The sequence below is a fragment of the Tetrao urogallus genome (genome assembly GCF_951394365.1).
Source record: "Tetrao urogallus genome assembly, chromosome: Z".
Lineage (NCBI taxonomy): Eukaryota > Metazoa > Chordata > Aves > Galliformes > Phasianidae > Tetrao > Tetrao urogallus.
This window is the reverse complement of record NC_136816.1, coordinates 54,271,932-54,291,090: the sequence shown is the minus strand read 5'-3', so window position 1 is coordinate 54,291,090 and position 19,159 is coordinate 54,271,932. Positions and strand designations below refer to the sequence as shown.

General features: G+C 37.6%; 1 protein-coding gene across 1 annotated transcript in view; it reads right to left on the bottom strand.

Moving 5' to 3' along the window:
* LOC306956953 (interleukin-6 receptor subunit beta-like) overlaps nt 1-19,159 on the bottom strand; it is a gene marked incomplete at both ends in the record, with an annotated part of 28,064 nt that overhangs the window by 4,951 nt on the left and 3,954 nt on the right. The window contains 10 exons of the mRNA XM_079548284.1: nt 592-735; nt 2,448-2,600; nt 3,229-3,351; nt 4,391-4,549; nt 6,417-6,627; nt 11,474-11,556; nt 11,703-11,838; nt 12,628-12,767; nt 13,946-14,112; nt 17,065-17,176. Coding sequence (XP_079404410.1) covers nt 592-735; nt 2,448-2,600; nt 3,229-3,351; nt 4,391-4,549; nt 6,417-6,627; nt 11,474-11,556; nt 11,703-11,838; nt 12,628-12,767; nt 13,946-14,112; nt 17,065-17,176 — 1,428 coding nt within the window. The remainder of the gene's footprint in view (nt 1-591; nt 736-2,447; nt 2,601-3,228; nt 3,352-4,390; nt 4,550-6,416; nt 6,628-11,473; nt 11,557-11,702; nt 11,839-12,627; nt 12,768-13,945; nt 14,113-17,064; nt 17,177-19,159) is intronic.

Genomic DNA, 19,159 nt, shown 5'->3' with positions numbered 1-19,159 from the left:
CATCTGTGAAATGAGCAAATTCTTACCAGTGAATGATAGAACATATTAGATAAAAAGGACTCTAGTTATCAGAAAATAGAAGATTTGATCAACAGCCACAGTAGAAAGACTGACTTTCTTTTTGCAAAAAAAGAACGTTTTGGCTGAGGTATCTAACTGCAAACCAGCTTTATGTGATCAAGATTTTGCCAAGAACAAAGACAACTGAACTTCGTAAGTCAAAGCCAGATTATTCCGACTACTGAAACCTGTGATAAGAGTTTGCAATAAATAAAGATAAGTTAATATAATTAACATGAAAAAAATCACAGAATGTTATGAAGATGAGGTACCCTAGTTAAATCTTCTCTGCATGTTAGGTAAAGAAATATAGGCAGAGTTTCATGATACACAGTTCATCAGTAGCAACTGAACAATTTTGCCTTTGTTATCAGTAAACCAAGAACTGAATAATAAATCCTGTGCATGAGCACTTTGTTATTCCTTGAAAAGCAGGGAAAAGAGAAAGGGTGTAGAATAATACTTTGTGTAATGGCATATAAAGCCAAGATTGCTGCTGGGCAACACAGTAGCATGCAGATTCCACAGTACCATATTTTAGAGTACTGAATTGTGGTGAAAAAGACGGTGATCCTTCTCCAGCTTTAGTGAATCCTGAAATCTCTACACGGTAGATGGTCTTTTCCTTAAGTCCAGTAAGATGGTAACTTGTAGTAGAAGAGTTGATGCTAGCAGCTGAAAACACAAGAGTGGTTAGAGAATGGGGCAGTGAGATGATTTCTATTATTTGAGTCTGTATCTGTGTAGCTGACTAGGAAAAAGGCAAAATTCCTATGTCCTGATCCACACGTCGAAAGCCACACTATGCAGATTTTCTTTGGGTGGGTGTAAGATTCTTCAAAATACTTACATGCATTTGGCTTTCAGATGTAAAAAAGCATGAGATCCTAACACACCAGGATATTTAGGTGATAAGTACGGTAGGCTGTGTTTAATAGGATATATACCTGACATGCTGTACTATGGTTTCATGAAAACCCCTTGTTGTTGGAGTTGAAATAAGGACATGGAAAGAGCAAAGCACCTGAACTGCCTCTAAGCAATGACTGAATGGTAGTTGCAAGACAAGACCTTTGCGTTACCCTCACTGCCATAATGAGTAGTTATTCATATCAGTCAGTATCAGTACCATTATTTTGGGTTCTGTACAGAAAAATGTCAATATATTCAATATACTTCATCTGCTTTTTAGAATTTTGATTTCAATCCATTTTTTCTGATGCTGTGATGACTTTTCCACCAGTTAGAATAATCAGTGCAGTAAACCTTAAACTTGGCAGAAATTATTTTTCAAGTTTGCTATTGAGAATCTGAGATCTTAGAAATGTTACTGTAGCCTGCAGGTACCCTAGAATTCTCCAGTAAAATTATTATTCCCATCTGGAAAACACGGGAATCAGTTGTAGCGTTACTGTTGTACTGATCATTAGGGGTGAGTAAAAAAATTAAGTTCAGCCTTGTGGACTCCCTTGTGTCTCCTCTTCCACTCTCTGATAGGTACCCATGGTGAAGTAGAGCTCCCTGAATTCCCTGTCAAACTCAGGGAAGCTAACTTCAGGGAGCACAGGGCTGTAAACTTCAAGCTTCTGTTATTTTTTGTGGTCTTCTGAAGACATACACCAATAAGACCCATAGAATCCTTGCTTTTTTCCTTTCTCAGGCCATAAGTGCTATTTGTCTTCCATAACATGTCTTTAATTGTATTTAAAAGTCAATATGTACAAAATTAATGCATTATTGTTTATGGTATGTTTAACAAAAGAGATAAAAGTAGTGGTTATTTTCCCCCAAACTTAAGTAGCTTGAGCTTGCAGCTGCATAGCTATGAGCTTTATTTCAATGTGTAGAAGGCTTATCTTTTGTAGTTAAGCAATCAATAAGGCTATCAATTAAAGAAAATGTTCTAAAAAATGAAATTTATAACCATGTCTTTCAAAACAGGTAAGGAGTATGAAAAAATTTACAGCAAATAGAGTTTAAAAAAAAATGCTCAATGCATTTCATTGCATTTTCAAATGCAACCTAGCTGAATTGCAATGAAGCATAAAAGTATTGTGATTGAAATCATAAGACCTCAGAAATACTAAAAGATATATCTTCCTTTCAGTGTTATGGGGAAATTCTATTGTTGTCTTAAAACTGTATGTTTTAAGGGAATTTTTCTTATCAATATTTAATCTGAGATGTTCCTATGAATATGTGTAATTTTCTTGAAGTCATCAAGAGCAGAAAAACCCTAACCAGAAACTGATCTTTGGAAGCACTCTGTTCCCAGGGAAATCTGATTCAGTAGTGTGCTTTTAATTAATGCACATTAATGGATCTGTATGAAAAAATTTCTGTCGTAACACTGAACTACTGCTACGTTCTGAGCAATGGAGACTTACCCAGAAACTTTTTCATTGATGAATCTGTGTATTTGATTTTGTATCCCTGGAGAAAGCCCATACAGTCTTCAGCAGATATTTGAGACCACTTCACAAATGCAGAATGCTTTGTGATATTTAGAATTGTTATATTAGTGGGTCCTATCCTAGGAACTTAAAATTCAGAAAATAAGATCCGCATTAACATTAATGCTGTAGACATGACTGAAACCTAGCTACTACCTAGGGAGATCTTTACTTCATTCTAGTTGTCATAAGTACAATATAAAGGGTGGAAAACAAAAGAGGAATACATACAGTATTCCATACAGTAAAGCACTCAGATATTAAGCAATGCCCAAGAAGGTAATCTTCACTATCATTATCTCATCATTAACTCTATCATTAACTCATTACAAACACTTTTACTTCAGCAGTCAGAGTTGTATTAATTTCAATTTGTGATATAAGACATCATTGAATTTCTATTGGGAAATCTGACTTCAGTTACAGTTACATTTGAGCTACAAGGAGTAATAACTCAGGTGCCCCCTTTCTGTTATTTTTGTAGTGTCATGTGTAATAACAACATTTTAATGGATCTGTCACTAAAGAAAAGCATTCAGGTCATTCCTTGCCAGTGTATAACTTCTAGAACCAAAGGCAATGCTAACTATACGAGCATGTTAAGTCACCTGGAAAAGAAACATGTTGGAATTTTTTTATTATTATTTTTTTTTTTGCTGCAGATAGGAAATGAGAAGAAATATAAGGAACATAAATATATAAAAAAGAGGAGTACCTCCTTCAACTGAGTAAAAGTGGGTTACTCCGAAAGTCTTTTCATGTCCTCTGAAACTTTCACACTGACACACATCAGATGCATGCACCATGATTTTGTACAACTTATATGGATTAATATTATCTGGAAAACAAACAAACGTATTTCAGTGTTTACTGAAAAGTTATCATTGAAAAGGAGGAGGAAGAGGAAGAGGGAAAACAACCTCACAGTTTTTTTGCATAGATCGTATAAATTCCTGTGCCTCAAAGCATAGCTTAAAGATATAGTCCTTTACAGTGAGTATAAAAGGTATGAATCCTTTCTCACTGACTTTCAGTACTTTACAGAAACTATTTCAAAAGTAGAACAAGATGTAGCTCTGGTTTGTTTTTAAAAGATGCCATGTTTTCCCAAAATCCACCTCTGGGAAGCTTGAACTGCTGTACAAAAAGCAGTGAACAAAAATAAGTTTACACATCTTAGTTCAAATGAACAATGTTTCCCCCAGCCAGCATATTTAAAAACATGCAGAACAGTAGATGTAATGTGACAGCGCAGATATTGCAGGACTGAGGAAAACGCTGCACCTATTTACATAAATCTGAGCTTAAGTGTTCTATACTATACATAAAAGACAGTTCAGAATGGTGTCTGCAAGAGTCACTTATGTGATTTCAATAGAGGTTTTGGATGACTGTTCTGTAAACTGATCTCCGCCAGCAACTCTTCATACCCAGATTTGTAGGTACAGGAGTTGAGAGTTTGTGCTTTGACAGCACAGCTGTGGGGACAAAAAATAATACAGGGGAAAGTATGCAGCAGAGAAGATTATATTTGAAATTAGGGACAAGAAATACTTTTATTTGTTCCTATGCCACTGTGTTAGCCAAAAAGTAGCATATAGGCCTGCCTGAATTTGGGAAAGGAGAGACATCTTGCCAGCAACTGCAGTTTAGCTACATTTCTTGCCCAGATGTAACTAGAAGAATCCTGCTGAAGGATCTTTATTTTCCCTGCTTTGGTGTTTCTTAAAAGTAGATGTTATCTTATTGTTGGATAGGGTTCACTTAGCTGGATCCTTGGTTTGCTCTTAAAAACAGTATGAAAATCCTTCCCTCCCCAGCCAAAAATAACCAGTAAGTGAAATGGTGCCTGCATGAGATGTGGCTGTTGCTTTTACCTAATGTGAAATTTCCAGCAGCTGTAGCTACTATTTTCATGCGCATATCCTCTTTACGAGTGCCCCAGTCAACCACAAAACATTTTGGACTGTATTCTGGATTCCAGGTGACAACCGCATTAGTTCCATGAGGCTTAACATTAATTTGGCCAGGCAAATCTGTAAACAAATATACCATTAGATATGAATGAACAAGAAAGCAGACTGTCCCTTCCCCATCAGTGTTTTTCTGTCTTTTTCTCTGATTCATCTGAAGATTCTTCATTAAGTAGTTATCATGTTGATGACCACACAGTAATACCTACTCTTTTATGTCATTAAAGGAAATTTAGCAACTAGCACTCTGCAATAGACTCTGGGACCTCCAGTGTTAACTGCTGTTCAGGACCTTTAATTTCTTAAAGGGGAAATGGCTGCTCCATGCCTCAGGCAGGGGATGGCTAACACTGCTAAACAATCTCCTGTGAACTGCTATTAACTGCTATAGGCAGAACAACTGTGTGATCACTCTTACCTGGTGGAGGAGAAGGGGCTAATTACATTTTGCAGCTGTGTAACTTAGTGTCATTCTTGCAGAAAATGCAAAATTATTTAAAAATTCTGTTGTTTTTTGAGACAGATTATTAAACTAGAGAAGACTTCTTAACTGAAACTTGTATAGAAGAAAAACACCCTATCATGCGGGGTAAGAACTGAATCTTATGACAGACAAATTTCTGTATTTCATTTATTCTGAAAATCATTGTAATAGAGTAGAATTTAAAAAAAAAAAGTCTGTACATTTTCACAAGAGTTGTGCATGCTGAGAAGGAATTTGTCCTGGGAACAAACTTAATGTAATATTTTCCCAGTAATTCACCACAGGTATAGTGAGCCCGCCTGTATGTGAAACCAAATCTAAAACAGATGTCTGGAGAAAGCCATGAAAGACAGGCTGATATTTAATAAATATGTGGTTCTTAGATGAAGAATGTCTTGGAGAGATAGCATCACGTATTGTATTAGAAAAGAGCTAAAGCAATCAAATGCAAGCAGCAAAAATAAACTACTAGGAATTTGCAGGCAAAGGAGAACAGAATGAGAGGCGCGTTAGAAAATTCTGGAAAAGTAATTGTTTGCAGCTGTTTGATCCTTGCAACATTTGTGAATGCTATAGCTTGATTTAAAAAAAAAAACACACAAAAGGCATTCCCAAGGAAAGTGAGAATCTTGTATTTAAGTTGCTGTAGCTCAAGATTATAATAAATAAAACTAGCTTATACTATAATAAGATCATTGTATAATAGTCAAAATTAAAAATCCTGTAGTTTCAGATATCAGAAAGCTTACATCTTCATTGGAATAGGATGTACACATCCTACCTATTCTTTCTTTCATGTACCAGCGGGGATAAATCTGTGTCTTACCAGTTATTTAACTCCAAAAGCTTTTATTTGCACATAATTCTGACAACTTTGTTTAAAAGGCTGGAATCTTCTTAATTTTGAGTACACATCATAAGCCTTTCTAGATAGATCTAACATATTGCTATTTCTCTAACTTGAGAAAACAAGAAGTGGCACAAGAAATGTTTAATTGCTTGGTCTGTTGGTTAATTTCCAGCAAAATCCTTTCTTAAGAAATAATCAGAATCATAGAATCATAGAATGGTTTGGGTTGGAAGGGACCTTTAAGATCACCTAATTCCAAACCACTGCTGTAGGCAGGGACACCTTCCTCTAGACCAGGTTGCTCAAAGCCCTATCCAGCCTGGCCTTGAATGCTTCCAGGGAAGGGGCATTCACAACCTCACTGGGAAACCTGTTCCAGTGTTTCAGCACTGTCACAGGAAAGAATTCCTTCCTGATATTTAGTCTAAATCTACTCTCTTCTGGTTTAAAGCCATTTCCCCTCATCCTGTTGCAACATGCCCTGATAAAAAGTCTCTCCCCAGCTTTTCTGTAGGCTCCCTTCAGACTGCCAAAAAGCTAGTCTAGAGATTGCTTATAAAACTTTTCCACCAATCAGATCAATAAATGATAAGTACCTGTTGCAGAGAAATCTGGGACGGTGTAGATGGTTTGTGGAGATTGTCCAGCTTTGTTATAGGCAGAAATATGAATCCTATAGTAAGCCATAGAGATATTTAGAAGAACCTTTCTGTCCTTTAGAATGATGCGATTTGGTGAATCCCAGCAACTGTTGGGTATTCTTTCAACATCAATGTAGTATCCAATGGCGTTCTCACTTTGCATTACCTAAAAGAATAAGAAGATTATTATTCTATAAATGTTGTTATGTCCTGTGTTGAAAATTAAGAGCAGTGGAATTATAGAAACAAAATATCATTTTTAATATTGGGGATAATATCATACTATTTCAATTAGACTATCAGGAATCAGTGAAGCAGACCATTTTCTTAATATTAAAAGCATTCTTAAATTGAAAGGATTTAAACACAGGAATTAGAGGTTTTGCTTAATTGGAATCTTAGTAATGTGTATCCAATTAGTAATAGCAGCACTGAAGAAGCAGCAATGTTCTTTACACTTCATTGGAACATATATCCATCATAATTAGAAGCTTGAAAGTTAATGAGAGGTGTTCAATTGCAATTTATGCCTCAGGGAATGTTCATCTACTAGGCTGTTAATTGTCTGGTCTCTTTGAGCATAAATGCTGGTAATGATACTACAACTTTGAAACGTATATTCATTGATAGAAATTTTTAAGTGGTGATTCAGCCATTATTTTATTGTGTTAATCTTCATGAGAGATGAGAAAATTAGTGCACGAAAATGGAAATTACTACAATTTAGTTAGAAATAGAAATAAAAACATAAAGTCTGGGGATTCTTCGACACTTGATATCAAGGGTGGTTATTATTTCTTGGTCACCTTGGCGCAGAATTAATAGTGTAAAGCTAACACAAAATTAGGAGAGTTTCTTAATGAAATAATTGGATAATTTCAGAATAACATAGAGAGGATGACATCCAGTAAACTATACTATTAATACTGCTAATGCTAGAAGCTCTTAAAATGGAAACAACAGAAGTTTTTCTCAAGATACTGAAGAAAGAATTGATCCCACTGTTTGAAGCTCTGATGAAGCTTCTGGGGGAATAATGTCCTCTAATCAGATTAGTGTCCCCTAATCCTCTAATCATTGCTCACCAATGTGGAGGAGATCATTAAAGGTGTTAAGAATGGAGGCAGCCTGGGCTGCAGGGACCATGCCCTGGTTGAATTTGTGATTTTGAGGAATGTGGGTCTGGTGAAGAGTGGGGTCAGAACCCTGAACTTTGGAAGAGTGAACTTTAAGCTGTTGAAAGAATTGTTGGCCAATTGTTGGGATGCTGTCCTTAAAGACAAAGATGTTGAGGAGAGCTGGTTACTCTTCAGGGATACCTTCCTGAGAGCACAAGAACTCTCCATCCCTCTGAATAAGAAACCAGGCAAAGGAGATAGGAAATGGGCATGGCTCAGCAAGGACCTGCTGGGCATACTGAGGACAAAGAAAGGTGTGTACAAGCTCTGGAAACAAGGATGTGTCACCTGGGAAGAATACAGGGATGCCGTCCATACTTGCAGATGTGGGGTCAGGAAAGCCAAGGTACAGGCAGAACTGAACTTGGCAAGGGACGTGAAAAACAATAGGAAGATATTCTACAGGTACATTGGCCAGAAGAGACAAGCCAAAATGAGTGTACCTCCTCTGGTAAATGTAAAAGGAGAACTGGCTTCAACAGATGAAGAGAAGGCTGAGGTACTGAATGAGCTCTTTGCCTCAGTCTATACTGGCAGCCAGGATTCTAATATTTCTCATGTCCCTGAGCCCTACATCCCTAAACCTCTAGGTGGGGACTGGGGCGGTAAATCCCCCCTCCCCCCATCACTGTGAGGACAGAACCTCATGAGACTGAATGTGTACAAGTCTATGGGGCTGGATGGCGTGCATCCCAGGGTTCTGAAGGAGCTGGCTGAGGTTGTTGCTGAGCCGCTCTCCATCATATTTGAAAAGTCGTGGCTGTCAGGTGAGGTCCCGGATGACTGGAGGAAGGGTCATGTCACTCCCATTTAGAAGAAAGGGAGCAAGGAGAACCTGTGGAACTACGGGCTGGTGAGTTTCACCTGTGTACCTGGGAAGATCATGGAACAGATCCTTCTGCATGTCATGCTTGATCACATGAGGAATGAGAGTGTGATCCTAGACAGCCAGCATGGCTTCACCAGGGAAGGTCATGCTTAACTAATCTGGTGGCTTCTATGATGGAGTGAAGGCATTGGTGGACAAAGGGAAGGTGGTCAATATCATTTAACTGGACTTGAGCAAAGCCTTTGACATCGTCCCCCATCACATCCTTATCTCCAAATTGGAGGGATGTGGATTTGATGAGTGGATCACTTGATGGATAAGGAATTGGTTGGAAGACTGCAGACAAAGAGTGGTGATTAATAGTTTTATGTCCAGGCGGAGGCTGGTAACAAGCAGTGTTCCCAGAGGTCTGTCTTGGGACCAGTGCTCTTTAACATCTTTATCAGTGATATTGATGAAGGAATCGAGTGCGCTGTCAGCAAGTTTGCTGATGACACCAAGCTGAGTGGTGGGGTTGACACAGTAGAAGGAAGGGATGCCATTCAGAGGAACATCAACAGACTTGAAAGGTGGCCCGGATGAACCTGATGAGGTTCAACACCACAAAGTGCAAGGTTTTGCACTTGGACTGGAGGAAGCCAAGGCATTTATACAGACTGGAAGGAGCGGTCCTCTGCTCAGCCCTGCAGAGAAGGACCTGGGGGTCCTGATGGATGAAAAGCTTAGCATGAGCCAGCAGTGTGCTCTTGCAGCTCAGAAAGCAAATGGTATCCTGGGCTCAATCAGAAGAGGGGTGGCCAGCAGGGACAGGTGGGAGATAATTGTGCCTCTCTACTCTGCTCTTGTGAGGCCCCATCTGCAGCACTGTGTTCAGGTCTGGAGCCCCCAGTATAAGCGAGACAGAGGGTTGTTGGAGTGGGTCCAGAGGAGAGCCATGAAGATGATCAGGGGACTGGAGCACCTCCCCTACAAAGGCAGGCTGAGGGAGCTGGGCTTGTTCAGCCTGGAGAAAAGAAGGCTGCGGGGTGACCTCATTGCAGCCTTTCAGTACTTAAGGGAGCCTATAAACAGAATGGGAGTCAACACTTTCCAAGGGTAGATAATGGCAGGACAAGGGGAAATGGTTTTAACTTGAGAAAGGGAAGATTTAGGTTGGATGTCAGGGGGAAATTCTTTACAGAAAGTGGTGAGGTGCTGGAACAGGCTGCCCAGAGACGTTGTGGATGCCCCATGCCTGGAGGTGTTCAAGGCCAGATTGGATGGGGCCCTGGGCAGCCTGGCCTACTATTAAATGGGGAATTTGGAGGCCCTGCCGTGGCAGAGGGTTTGGAGATTCATGATCCTTGAGGAACCTTCCAACCTGGGCCATTCTGTGATTCTGTGACTCTGTGATCAGACTTTGAAAATGGAAAATGTGTGTATGCAGGGAAAATTATTCCTTGGATATGCAACGCATGACAAAAACCAACAGAACTTAGACTGAGAAGGAAAAGCACTGTGTATCTTGTGCAGTCCTGCAGGAGATCTCACATTATTTCTATAAAAATAGTACGCACTTCCAAGTTGGACCTTAACGTCCAACAAGCTGAAATCATCTTTTCTGTGCCTTTTCATCCAACTTATGTAAAGCTTACACATTGAACATAAAAAAAATCAGAGGAACTACAGGTAGACTGTGACATTTAAAAAAAAAAAATTTAATGTTTGTTTGAGATTGGCTTAAACAAGTTTGTCAGGTGAGCCTCCCTTCTCCCACTACCTCTTTTTTTCCTTTTCACTTTAACATGTTAATTACTGTGTATACTCCTTCCCTCAATCCTTTGATGGTGTACTTGAACCTTATTTAGTATACTAGTTCAGTACAAGAGTTATCCTGAAAGAAGCTCCTAGCCTTGATCCTGTATTTAATGTAGATATTTTTAAATTAAAATTCATCAGTAGAGGCCGTTGTCTTCTCTTAACATTGGAATTGCCAAGTACAATTTACTTTATCATAAAGTGAATCATTTACTTTGCAGCTTTTCCTTCTTCTAAGGAGATAAAGAAAAAGAAGGGATATCTCATCCTAACCAAAGGAGGAAATTATTTTCTCTGCTGTCTTTTTTTCCCCTTACCAGAAACAGAAAGGAGTCTTTACAAAACTTCCCATATTTTTTTGATATTTAAAAACTCTGCCAACCTCTGTCTTCAGAGACAGACACAGACTCTGCTTCAGACATTTCCTATGTTAAGTTTCTGAGAATGTGTAGATGTTCATTCTCTCAGCATCTGGACAGAGTGAGCTTCCAACTAAAAAACAACAGTAAGACCTTGCTTGTGGACCCGTGGGCCCTTTAAATGGGAATTCCAGACTGTCAGCTATCCTTTTCCTATCAAGAGAACTTGAGCTAGTAAGACTGACTGATGAGCACAGTCAGTCAGCTGATAATGACACCTGTTACAGAAAAGGGGAAGCCTATGATTTATAGAGTGAATTTTAAATATGGTTGTGGGATATGTTCAGCTAGATGTTGTTTTGGTATGCTCCTTTTCTCTCATTATAATGTATTTGCACTTCTGAATATTTAAATCAGTAGTCTTAAAAGATGCTTTTCTAAAAACTTTTTATCTCTCTTGAGAATAATAATGCTTCTTAGGAACATGTCTAACAGAAGATATGTCACTTGTGTATGGCTTATAAAGTTTTTTCAAGGAAAATTAATTTCATAGTTAACCTGAGATTCACCAGTGTTTACTGCTGATTGGAAAGAATCTTTATTCTAGTCAGTGATTTGAGCCTGGAGGTTTCTATAAATGTAAGTAGTTTATAAATTATTGTGCCTTTTCCTTGCTAATTTCTGGAACCTGATTTACCACCATACAAATGCAGTGAATCCTAGAGCACAAGTTCAGTATTCAATACCTTTTTCTTGTACACTATAGTCCTCATACAATGAGAAAGTCTATTCTTCCCCTATAAAGTAATGAATTAATGGTATGGTTTTAACATAATGAGAGAAAATTACCTCCCACTTAAGAAGAACACTTCTTCTGCCTGATGATATTTCTGTAGTTGCATTATATGATATTCTTGGCTTGTTCATGAGCTCTGGTAAACATGGGAAAAGATAGAGATGCGCACTCATAGAAATCAGGTAGGTCTTAATATTTTCAACAGTATTTGGCAATGTTCATACATTATAAAATTGGAAAAGGGTTTTTCCACTTATGCTTGTTCCCAGGAAATTAACTTACTGTGAGGGACCAAAATCTCTTTACTCCAAATGCAAACACAATGAAGACCATCCTTGGTTATACATCTGAGCTGAATGATATATGAAGATGCAGCATTTGAAACAGTGATGTTAACAGCATTGGTTTCTATGGGCACCTAAAAGCAAATGATGTTTGCAATAAGACAATCTTATATTAATGTTTTTCTCAATCAAAAAACAAAAGTTCTGACCAAAAGTAGCAGTTGCCATCATCAATGAAGAATTACTGTATATATTAGTAATTTTTATTTAATACTTGAAAGATGATACTCCCTTTTTCAACTAATTATGTTCTATCAGGACATGTAAGCAGTAGTGCAGGTTAACCCCCTCTTAAAAATGGATTCCATGTTACATACATGGAATAATTTTTCAAATTATCAAATTATCACTTATTTGACTTTGATCTTTACTGGCATTCTGAAGAACAGTATTACAGCAACCTGGTCTCTAATGATAATAGTAAAGAAAGTAATATAGTCTTTTAATTAAAGTGTAATCAGATCTGGCTATCATTTCTGATACCCTTTCTAGATCTTCAGCTTTCCTCCGTTGGCTGGTATGTCTTATTGACAAGTTAATGAACCATATGACATAGTGATATTGGTTTTCTTTTTTTCAGCATAAAACTACTAATTTTTCTCTTTCAAACAGTTCAGAATCTATTGGCAGGTAACTAAGAGAATACTGTGAGATTTGCCAGCAAGTCATGCGCTGTGTTCTCTTGCTATCAATATTTTTGTGTGCTACAACAATGTCCTGTTTATATCCTACCATGTAGCTGTATGTACTATGTACTACCGAGCTGAAAATGAACCTCCTCATGTTCTCAAGAGGCATATGGAAATACTTGTACTTACCCTTACCCTTATGGTAATATACTTTAATTATATGTTAATACGTACCCTTGTCCACTGAGTGGCTTTTGTCAGTGCCTCTCTGTATCTCAACTCGTATTCTGTAGGAGTTGTAGGTAAGTTCCATTTTATGACCAATTGCTTTGTGATCTGATGAGCTTTTATGTTAGATGGTGTCAAACACTTCCCTGCAATTGGGAACAGATGACATCAGTACAGGGGAAGCAGGAAAGCTTTGGATATTATGTGTGTTTTACCAAAAATGGAGGAGTTGGCTGAGAACATCAAACAGTATGAGACTTAGAAAAATTGGAAATAAGTATTTACTAAATCTTTATAGTATCAACAAATTTGGGTTTGCGTGTGTAATTCTTTTGTGAACGCTACTTCTGATATCAGTAAAATCCTTTCTTTAAACAGGTGCTCAGTGAGTCTGAAAGGCAAAATCAAAACATCAGGAGTGCTTCTAATTGCGAACTGTAGAAAAGTTTCCAGAACTTCCTAATAGCTTCCAATTTCAGCAACTGTGTTTGTCTATATAATTTTTAATCCAAATGGACAGTTTTCCCTCTGAAAATCTCCCAAGGAGTCATAGTGGTAATTTGGGTTTTACTGATTGTGCCTTTCAGCAATGAGAAGCACTTTTGAAACTTAATTAAAATTAAAAAAATTGTTACTCTGGGAAGTTTAGGATTTCAAAAGATCTTGATGTTAACTCAGTTGAGAATCTGTGAATAGGCATCTGCAGTGCACAGCTCATAGGATTAATTTTTTTCACATGCGCCTTGTAGTACTGTGTAATAGGTAACTGGCCTTAAAAAATAGCTGAAATTTGAAGTTTTCCCAAAATGTGAATTGTCTGTAGAAAAAATTCCTTGAATGTATGATACGGTGTCAGCCTGTTCTTTGTGAATATGTGACTCCTCACACTGTAGTGGAGAGTTATTAAGGTTAGGGTACTATGGTTAGGTTACGGTTGGACTTGCTGATGATGAATATCTTTTCCAATCTGAGCAATTCTATGATTCTATGATAAAGAAGTTACAAAAACCATCAGAAATAGAGGAAGCTGGTGAAGTATGGTATGCAAATGTCACTATATAGTTTTTTGGGTTTTGTATTTTATAGTTCAGCAAAAAAAATCAGATTTAAAGTCCTGATATCATTAAAATGGATGGACTTCCGCTATGGACTTCAATAAAGATTTCATAAAGAAGCCAATAAGGAAGGCCAAACTGCAGTGCTCTGAATCAGTGAAAAGGATAAGTGTATGGCAGGAGTTAACATTTTGAAAATAATTTTGAAGAAAATCATACCATTGCTTCAGCAGGACACTGCAGTAATACAAACCATGAAGATACAATACCTGCTTTTCTTGGTGTAACTGAAATGTTCTTTCCTTTCACACAGCTGGCATGAGCATAGTTCACTGCTATCCAGATAGATGCAGAACGGTTCATGAAGAGATTTTTTCGTTCTATTGTGATGGAAGGTGATGAAGTGTTTCTTCTAAAAAGCTTTGTGATTCTCTCCCTTCAGAGAAGAGGAATAAGAATGAAAGCCAAACTTTTTGCTGGTTTATCATACACTTTTTTTTCATCATAAGCATCATTGTAACAACTCCTAGCTTTCCAGGTACTCATAAACAAAGTCATCATTTTGAAAACTTGAAAGTGAGGACTGAGCAGCTTGAAACAGCAAATGTAATTCCAGTACCCTAGCAATCCTAGCTTAACCTTGCAAATACATGTTGTGTACTGGAGAACTGCTAAATTCTTTACATTTATGAGGCACAGTGTGATAAAAGACAAAGATCTGTATAGTTTTCTTTAAGATTAAAATGGGACATAAACAGCTTTTAGAAGGTACTGTTAGATGTGTGAGAGTTGAAGCTGTCATGGTAAAAGTAAGTTAATAGGGCAGGTCTACCATCTAAAGAGTATATTTGCAAGATAAAATGTGCCTTCAACTTATGCGACTGTACAGTAAAGCTTTTATATAAAAGTGATTTTCATAATTGCTATACGCTTCAGGCTGGATAATGGAAACATACGTTGTACAACCTTGATTCTCAATCAGGCCAACAGCTGGCCAAGTTTGTATTATAAATTAAAAAAAATTCAGTGGCCATAACGTGTATTGACTGTCCAGAAGTTCTTGGAGCCATTTAGGCAGTTTGTTTTGCTGCGTCTCAAGCCATTTAATGCAGACAGGATTCCACAGTTCGCTGACTCTCAAAATAGCTGAGGTTGGACTGGATGTATGGAAATCATCTCATCCAATACCATTGCTCAAAGCAGTTAACAGCAGGAAGAAGAGCAAGTGCAGGAGGCAGTAAGTGTACCCTGTCCCAGAATTCCCTTTTAAGAGGCAACCTTCTGGAAGCCAGCTGAAGTTTTAGCCTTTTCCTTTGATCTATAGTGAAAGCTTAAGTTCTGCAAGGTGTTCTTCATGTAAGCAGTTGCTGCAGAAATGTGGTCCTGAGTATGTAGGATTTGGGAGTACATGTGAATGCAAAGAATGTGCAAAGAAAAGCAGGTCTTAGGGAAATAAGATTTAACTTGTGTGTGTCTGTGTTTTCCCACACTCAGTTTTCAGGCATTAAATTGAAGACTGTTCTTGTTCTGTTTGGACATCACCCCAGATCCTGCTCTGCCATTTGCTCTCTGATGCGTATAAAACATATTTTCCAAGGCTAAAGCTGTTCTAATTCAATATTCTTAAAAAGAAGTGGATAAGCATACTAATTACATACCTAGATACTTCAAGTATTAAATGTGCTGATCATGATAGAACATTTTATAATAGAACAAAACTCCTGGAAGCTTCCCTTGTCTTTTGCTTCAGACTAGTTGTGAATCAGCCATTAATATTTCAAACTATGATTTTGAATGCTTGATTTGAACATCTCTGTGGGAGTGTTATTCTTTAATACTTTTCTTTCTGACAATTAAATTGTAAAGTGCAAAGAAAAGAAAAAATTTCGGTGCTAGTCTAACATTGCTTGCAGATGGACTGATATCATCTTCTAGGCAAGCAGGAAAAAAATCCTTTGAATGCTTATTATTTTCCTTCCAAAACAATAAAAAGGGAGAAGAAAGTTTTTCTTTAGGATTATCAGGCTGAAGCCTAGGAGGCTGAGATTCAAATTCTGACTCTAGCTTGGGAAAACTTGTATCTCTGTGAGATAATTGCATCTCTCCTATCCTACCATCTCTTTCCCTTTTTACTGCCTTTTCTGTTCATAGCATCAACTCTGCAATTTACCAATAATACACTCTGATTTTGACTGGACATACAAAGAGCAACTACATTACAAATACTCTTGCCCTTAATCTCATGGCAAATCCAAAATACAAAGAGGTAAAGTGAGGAAAATCTCTTTCGTAATGAAGATATGGAGGCAGCAACATTAACAGTCCAGTGGGCAGATGTTGATTTAATCTTCACATCTGTATTTTACCTCATTTCTTTGCTTTAGCTCTCTTAAAAAAATGAAGCAACTGAGGATAGACGTATTTTGTTATTAACCTCTACAATTTAATTTCACCTATTAAACTCACTAATTTGCAACTGCAGTAAGATACTTCAGAATCTATTTTATTTTCTTTAATGTAGCATATCCAGCATTTAATTGGTTATCTGGTTTAACATAATAATATTGCATAATGAAACTCAATCTTTGAAACTTAGAATGCATTAGTGTTGAATATTTGCTGCAAGTCACTAGGCAAAAGTAATTAATTAAATGGTCTTTGGAAATAAAGTTTCAAACAGAGATTTTTGGTGCATGGAAAGGTGACTAATGACTAGCAAATTGCAGAAAGAAGTTATTTATTGGATAAAACATTGTTTATTGGGTGGAGGAAGGTAGCTGCGGTATCATTTTCATGTTCTCAGTGGATAGTGAAGACAATTAGTGGTTGGAAGAGCTAATGTCACATCTCTGAAATATGGTTACTAACCTACATGTTTGTTCTGTTATCTTTTCCTTAAAACTGGGAGGGAAGGTGGAGGTTTTAGCTTGCTCAGCATTTAATGAATCAGTGGAAAAGATGGGTAAGTACAGTTGCTACAACTGAGGTCCTCTCAGTCCAATCCTGAGTAGTTTTCTGGGCACTCCTCAAGAAATTAGAAAATGGTACATCACTCTTCTTCAGATTAGACAAATGGTTGTTGACTCTATGCACCTATTTCAAACTTTTCTGTAGATCTGTTCAAGCACAAATTCCAGCTGTTTCTGCATTGATTATAAAGCAAACAGAAGTGTCTGCTTAGTATCATGTGTGCTGCCAGTGTCACTCTCCCTGCAGTTTGAAATGTGCAGCTCTTATTAAGTCAGTAAGAATTGAAATTGAAAGGCTTGATCAGTATTGTGTAACAACCTACAATGTGATTAAATACGTATGAAAAAAATTTAAGCAGGTAGGAATGACCAGACAGCAATGATAACTATTCATTTTCTGAAGTGACTTTTAGACTTACCATTTTAAAAATAAGGTGTAATTAATACTGTATGGAGCACTGGGTGCCGGCAGCCAGGTACAGGTTAGATCCTCACTTAGTTCTTTGTAACAGGCCAATTCGTTGTCCCAATCTGTAAGATGAAATATATGGACTGGAAAAGACCCATCACCAACAACTATTTACAATCAATAGGGGCAATATAACTAGCAGAATCAAAAGAGAAAAAATACAAAACAAGCTGTATTTTTTGTAAAATGAAATAAGTAGCTGCTGTATGAGCCTTATGTCATGTTTGTTCTCAAGGTAAGCAGCTCACTAATATTTAAACAAGAAACATTTAGAGAATTTAAACATGATCAGTCATGTTTCCGAATAAAACAGTTTTCCTATGTGACTATAGAAAAGGGACCATTCGCCCTATGTTTTATGTTTCCTTTAAGAGCTATTCTGCACCAAACAACACAGCGTGAAAACACTTGCTTTCCTGCAGCTGTGTTGTGGCATATTTAAGCAGCACTTCTCTCTCACAGCAGTGACAGTTTTGCTTCCTGCTTGCCACTGCTCTTCTTTAGAGCTTGAACTGTTTTTCTTTTAGTTTGATTGGAGTACCTTCATACCATGGAAAACACTACTACGTTCCCTGGGACAAAATAATTTCATGAATACAAGGAAGCATTTATATTTTTTTATCATCTGTTTGGGTTACTTTGAGTAAAGTTCTTGCAAGATAATTTCCTTATAGCACATGACGAAATTGCTGTGAACCTTCTACCCTAGCATATCTTTGGTTTTTGACTCCCAACTCTCTTTTCTGTGGTTTCGCACTTTCCGTCTCTGTCAGACAGTGTCTGTTGTGCCCTCAGTGTCTCTGCTGATGTGACAGACTGGGAACAGGAACTGTGTGGCACCACTCAGCTGTTTGCTGGAACATATATAAGACAGTGCCTCCTGGGAGGTTGCTCCAGATCTTCAGAGCAACCCATGTTCACCGGGGAGTTACTATGGCTTGAGAACCTTGCAGAACAAGGAGCAACTGTCCTGTGTGGGGGAGAGACCCTCTTTGTTGGAAAGATTGCAAACTGGATGTGACAACAGCTTTGTCAGTAGCAACTTACTGACTGTTGAACATGAGTCTGTAGATATTTTGGAAAGTGTAGGCCGAAACAGAGGGTCTTCTAGACCTCACACACACCTTAGAAATTAATTCCATGCAATAATTTATTTCTTAATCAATTAATTTTAAGTGTGGATGAAAAAAAAAAGAGAGGGCTGGCATTTTGATGATCAATACCAAGGACAAATGTGATATTTCTACAGTTTCCAACCTGTAAGATTTACTGGGGAATTTCTTGCAAGTCATTACACCAGTGTGGCTAGGACTATTTTTCAAGAATGGATTGACCAGATTCCAGAATTAGTCCAAAATCATCAATCACCTCTTTGTGGAGTTCATAGTCTGCTGTATGCTCCCAGACTCACAAAGATTGCATTACAAAGCAGGAGCATGAATTTTCAACAGAATGGCTTGTGCTTAATTTTTGGTAAAAGGTTTTGTGGGTTTTTTGTTTCATTTTGTTTTTGCAATTGAACATATGTGTGTGGTTCAGACAAGGGGTAGTTAAACATTGATGATATTCTTAAAGGATGTATTAATCTGTAGTGGTTAAACATACTTTAATATTTCAGAAATCTCTTATCAGAAACCGTAGTCATAAAATCCGACTGTCCTCCTTTTGCTTTGTGTTTATTGTCTGAAGAGTCAGCCAAAGTATCACCCACACTTTAAAAAGAGGTGCAGAAAGAAAATGCAGGTGTTTTTTTGTTTGTTTGTTTAGTTGTGTCCTTTCCTTTCCTTTCCTTTCCTTTCCTTTCCTTTCCTTTCCTTTCCTTTCCTTTCCTTCCTTTCCTTTCCTTTCCTTTCCTTTCCTTTCTTTCCTTTCCTTTCCTTTCCTTTCCTTTCCTTTCCTTTCCTTTCCTTTCCTTTTCCTTTCCTTTCCTTTTCCTTTCCTTTCCTTTCCTTTCCTTTCCTTTCCTTTCCTTTCCTTTCCCTTTCCTTTCCTTTCCTTCCCTTCCCTTCCCTTCCCTTCCCTTCCCTTCCCTTCCCTTCCCTTCC